We start from the raw sequence: 5,012 nt of genomic DNA, 5'->3' as shown, positions 1-5,012 counted from the left end.
AGAAGGACATGCGTGGTCAAGTGGAGGGGCAGCGAAGGAAAGGATGGCTTCCACGAGATGGATGGACAGAGTGGCTGCCACCACGGGCTCAGAGCCAGGAACCACTGTGAGAACAGTGCAGGACCGGTGGGGTGACATTCTGTTGTGCACGGGTCGCTGTAGCTGGAACCAGCTCAGTGGCTCCCAGGAACAACATTATCTCTGTCTACCAGGGCTCGTGCTCTTTGATGGATTGGGCTGTACTCTCTCTGGAAGATGGGGGCTCTTCTCATCTGATTGGTTGTTTGCTCCCTGTCTGGGGGTCTCCTGGTGCCCGAGGGCTCCTCCACACCTCCTTTCTCTCCATTCCCCAGAAGATCCTGTCTTGTTTTTAGATTCAGCCACTTTACAACTTCTCTCTCTCTCTGGTCACTGGGGAGTTTGTGTCCTGGGAAGGAGTGTATCCCATTCTCCACCTGGAAACCAGCAATTCCTTTGATAAAATGCGGCGTGGTCTTTAATGACCACTTTCCCTTGGGGGCTCTGTGGTGCCTGGGGGCATCCAGCCAGCCTGGGTCCCCACTGTGCTGCCCACCTGACGTGTGGCCTTGAATGCGCCACGCCTTCCCTTTGTGGCTCAGGTTCACTCTTTGTAAATTGGGGGGATCAAGGCGTGTCACGGGGAACCCTGGCCAGGAGCAGATGAGAAGATAGCCTGGGCCCTTGGAAAACACACCATGTGTGGGTGGCACAGGTCCTGCCAAGGGACGCCACGCTAGGCAGAACGGACTTTAAACCATGACAGTGGGTTTAGGCGGAGGTTTGGAAAGCCCTGCTGTTTTGCATGGAGCTAAACAAAGATCTAGACTGGGGTGCCACCCGGCTGAAGGACCAGCAGGCTGTCAGGCCAGTGGTGAACGGTGACCGAGGAGGGGGCAGCCCAACCTGCCCCCGCTGCAGTGTGCCTGCCGTCTCCCCAGCCTGCTGGAACCATCACTGACCCTACTGGAGGCTGCCTGCTCTCACCAGACCACAGCCAGGAGGGCAGGGGAGGCCTGGCTGCTACAAGCCCTGCTTCCCCTGAGCTGGAGACCCCCAGGCGGAGGGTAGGGAGGCAGGAGCTCGGTAAGTGGGAGAGACCCCCAGGCCAGGGCTCTAGCTGCCTGACCTGGTTGGTAGGGAGCCGGTCAGAGGCCAGAGCAGGCCAGGGGGCCCCAGGGGGTCCTCCCCACCCTCTACCATTTTTGCTTTCCTAGCTCACAATCCACTCAACTCCTGCAGGGCCCCTCTCCCCAGAGTTCAGTGCATGCTGGGGGCCACCAGGGGCAATTGAATCATCCTTGTCTGGCCAGAGCCCCAACCACCCTCAGCCCCACCCAACACCAAACCATCTGTAGCCCCCCACCCCTTCCCAAGGCTGAGACAGAAAGGAGAAAAGAGTGCCAATCACTGAGTTGTCCTGGAAGAACCTGGGCCACTAGGGGAGTGGCTTCTCCCATGGGCACTGACTCTGGGGGTCCGGACCACGCACCACCCCACCTGGCCCAGGGACTTACTGCTTGCTTCCTGCTCTGACTCAGACTGGTGTGTGTGGGGGTGGGGTGGGGTGTGATGGGGTGTCTTTCTCCCTCTCTAAACCCACTTCCTTTACAAGTCCCTAAGTTTAAGCCCCCTCTTTCCCCGCCCATCTGACACCTACAGCCCAAGGCTGACCTGGGGGTCCTCAAGTGGACTGGGGTGAATGAGGCTCCTCACCCCCACCTGCCTGCCACTCCCTCCTCCGTCCCTGCAGGGTCCAACACAAGCCCTTTGGGGTCCAGCTGGGTGGGGAGGGGGATCACGGTGATAGGAAAAGACACCAGGACTAGGGGACATGGGAGATGCTGACATTTATTTGCAAAAGACACGTGGTGGAGAGGGAGTGCTCCCGCCAGGTACTCTGGGGCCCTCGCCACAGGCGCCACTGCAGCATGTACTCCTCTGCCCACTGGCAGGGGCAGGTGTGCCCATGCCTGGGGAAGCCCCCAGGCTGGCAGGAAAGTCCCCGTGGTGCCAGGTCCAGCAGGCAGGAGGTGGGAACCAGGCCTTCAGGCCAATCCCGCGTTTTCCGTGTCGGGGTAGTCTTGTGCCAGCACCTGCTCTTTGGAGGTGGCCTGGAGCAGGCAGGCGGGGCCGCAGCCGCACTGGTCCACGTGCAGGTAGCTGTGCTTGACCCGAGTGCCGTCGGCACACCGCAGGGTAACCTCTTCCATGTGCGTCTTGGTCTCCTGGCAGCAGGTGCAGTGGCGATCCATGATCTGGGCCCCCACCGAGTACCTGTGCACCGGAAGCTCGTCTCACTGTCCGCCCGCACGAGGCCCCGCCCCCACGGGTCCTCCCTCCACGCCCCGCGCCACTGCATCTGCCCAGGCGCTGGCTCAGTGTCTGCTGGAGGGGACAAGGTGGCTTTTCCGGAGGGATGGAGCGACCTGGGGAGGGAGGGAGGGTGGGCCTAGCTGGGGCGGGGTCTCACTCACTTGGACACCCCTTGGCAGACGCCCTCGCAGTAGGTGAAGTTCACGGCGCTCTCCGACTCGCAGTTCTTGAAGCGCAGAGCAGTGGCGTTCACACGCACATGACACCGGTCTGGGGGGCGCGACAAAGAGGCTGCTCACTGCTCCGAGTGACTTCGTGCATCCTCGGGCCCGCCCCCTCGCCACCCTGCCTGGCCCCGCTGCAGCCAGGCCCCGGGGAAGGCGCCCTGCGGGGCGTCTGGGTCTGAGATGGGGCTGGGCAGGCAGCGGCCCCCACTTACCCGATTCCTCCTCGCAGGTGAAGCAGCAGCCCACTTTCCTGAGGACCCCCTGCAGGGAGAAGAGGCGGGGGCATGGTGAGCGAAGCGGGGGCTGTGGCAGGGGCGGGCTTTCCCTGGAAGGTGACCCTTGGGCGCTAGAGGTGGGGCAGGGTGGTCCCAAGGCGCGCCAAGGGCGGGCCTCCAGGAGAGGCCGTGCGGGGCGGGAGTGGTCGTCCTAGGAGTCGGAATCCGGGATGGATTTGGCTCTGGGAGCCCAGGGACCCAGGGGGAGGAGGGGAGGGGAAGAGAGGGCGGGGCCTTCAGGGGGCGGGGCCTCGGGGCGGGGCGCTCGCACCTGGCAGTAGGGCACGTTGGGGCACTGCACAAACTCGGGGACCAGCAGGAAGCTCTGGTTTTCATGAAAGCAGCGGTACTGCGTGCAGTTGTCTGCGGAGGAGCTGACCCAGGTGTCATTGGGCTGAAATGCGGGTGAGGCGGCCGAAGCCGAGGGGGCCAGGGTTACCTCGTGGGCCTGCCAGGGCCTGCGAGCGGGTCTCTGCCAAGCCCACTGCCCCGAGGTTACCTGAAGGAGCTGCCCGTTGGGCAGGAGGCAGTGCGTCTGCACACATTCCCCGCAGCATTTGTCGGGCCTCTCCCTGTACTCTGAGCCCTGCCGGGGGACAGAAATTGGGGGGCGGGAGGTTAGGTCCTCCTCTGTGTAGATCTGCCGAGGCTGGGCCTCTGTCCATCCCTCGTCCCCCTCCGCTTTTTCCTGACGTCCCTGGTCCCCAGTGTCTGGTCTGTGGCATTCGGAGCTGGGGATGCCCTCAGCCTGTCTGTGTGGGCCCCCACCCCAGAGGAGGCACACAAAAGGCTCTTACTGAAAACTCAGCCCCATCCCCCCAGGGGAGCCACTGCAGGGGACTCTGGACCCAGAGACCCACCAGGGAGCAGGTGGTATTGCAAGTGTCCTGTTTACAATCCACAATGGGGGCGAGCTGGGCATCCACGGCCAGGCAGGTGCACGTATGGCAGGGTACATCCCCCAGGAAGACAGCGTTGATCTGCGGGGGGCGCAGAGGGTGACACTGAAGGGGCGAGGGGGAGCCACAGCCAGGGCCCCGCCCACCAAAGCTGGCCCATACCCATGCTGGAGGAGCTGCTGACCCCCAAACCCAGCATGGCAGCCAGTGTCTGAGACAGAGCCCTACCAGCTGTCCCCCAAAGCCACCACCCCATGTCCCTCGGGTGCCTTCCATGCCCCCTGACAGGCACAGAGTGTGGGCAGGAGCCCCTCTGCTTCCCTACCCTGTGGCCGAAAGGGTCATCAGTCAAACAGAGAAGAAGGACTCGGGGGGACCCCATATGTGTGTGAGGGGGGTCCCGCTTGCCCACCCACCCCTTGGACAGAGCTCAGTGCTGGGTGGGCAGCAGGTGCCCTTTCCTGTGGGAGGAGCTAGGGCTGCATCTCACCCCGTATTGGATCCCCTTGTAGACACAGGTCTCGGGTTCTGGAAGGGAGAACAAACTGAGTGCAGCCCAAGCCCAAGTGCCCAGCTGTCCAGCCCCACCGTCAGAGGGGCACCTGATGTCCCCAGTCCTGCCCAGCCAGGCCATGCCCAACCTGATCAGCACCTGCAGCCGAGGTGCCACGCCGGCGCCCCACTCACCACAGGTGAACGTGGCACAGCAGTCGCCTTCCTCCTGGGTCTGGACCAGCTTCTGTCCCCGCTCACACACAGGAGGCTTCTGGGAGCAGGTGGTCATGTTGCAGACTGCGGGCAGAGGGAGGAGCATTCACTGTGCAGGGACCACCAAGGGCCCCACCCCTTCCTGTCTCAAGCCCAACAATGCCCCATCCTAGCTCCCCTTCTGATTGGCCCCCGTGCCGGTGCCATGTGCCCACATTTTGGTCCCAAAGGAGCATTTTCTCCCTCGGGGGTCTGGCCCTGCACCTTGACTCCCAGTCCCTGCATTCCACAGCCCCAACTTTGCCAGGGCCGGCTGCCGCCTCCCTGCCCACCCTGTCTCTTCCTCCCTGCCCACCCAAGGGCTCACCGCACAGGATCTCTTGGCAGCAGGGGTTGTCGGCCTGGGGCCTGGTGATGCGCTGGAAGCCGTCTTGGCCGCACGTGCTGGGCTCCTCAGGGGGTTCACACTGCACTGGGTGGCACCACACGACAGACGGACTCCCCTGGCACTCACAGGCTTGGCAGTTACTGATCCACTCTTCCCCCGGCTGCAACAGACGCAGCTGGGT

At 63.4% G+C, this 5,012-nt stretch overlaps 1 protein-coding gene across 1 annotated transcript in view; it reads right to left on the bottom strand.

Annotated features, from left to right (window-relative positions):
* Window positions 1-2,066: 2,066 nt before the first annotated feature.
* Window positions 2,067-5,012, bottom strand: part of MUC5B (mucin 5B, oligomeric mucus/gel-forming) — a 39,201-nt gene continuing 36,255 nt past the window's right edge. The window contains exons 40-48 of the mRNA XM_045290424.1: window positions 4,811-4,915; window positions 4,423-4,527; window positions 4,226-4,263; window positions 3,697-3,816; window positions 3,336-3,422; window positions 3,108-3,230; window positions 2,774-2,822; window positions 2,496-2,604; window positions 2,067-2,295 (exon numbers count right to left, since the gene is read on the bottom strand). Coding sequence (XP_045146359.1) covers window positions 2,067-2,295; window positions 2,496-2,604; window positions 2,774-2,822; window positions 3,108-3,230; window positions 3,336-3,422; window positions 3,697-3,816; window positions 4,226-4,263; window positions 4,423-4,527; window positions 4,811-4,915 — 965 coding nt within the window. The remainder of the gene's footprint in view (window positions 2,296-2,495; window positions 2,605-2,773; window positions 2,823-3,107; window positions 3,231-3,335; window positions 3,423-3,696; window positions 3,817-4,225; window positions 4,264-4,422; window positions 4,528-4,810; window positions 4,916-5,012) is intronic.

This window comes from Echinops telfairi, unplaced genomic scaffold, assembly GCF_000313985.2.
Source record: "Echinops telfairi isolate 266 unplaced genomic scaffold, ASM31398v2 ScPeMD7_37;HRSCAF=141, whole genome shotgun sequence".
In the NCBI taxonomy this organism is placed as follows: Eukaryota; Metazoa; Chordata; class Mammalia; order Afrosoricida; family Tenrecidae; genus Echinops; species Echinops telfairi.
Note: the sequence above shows the minus strand (reverse complement) of the source record. Positions and strands in the feature narration are given on the sequence as shown.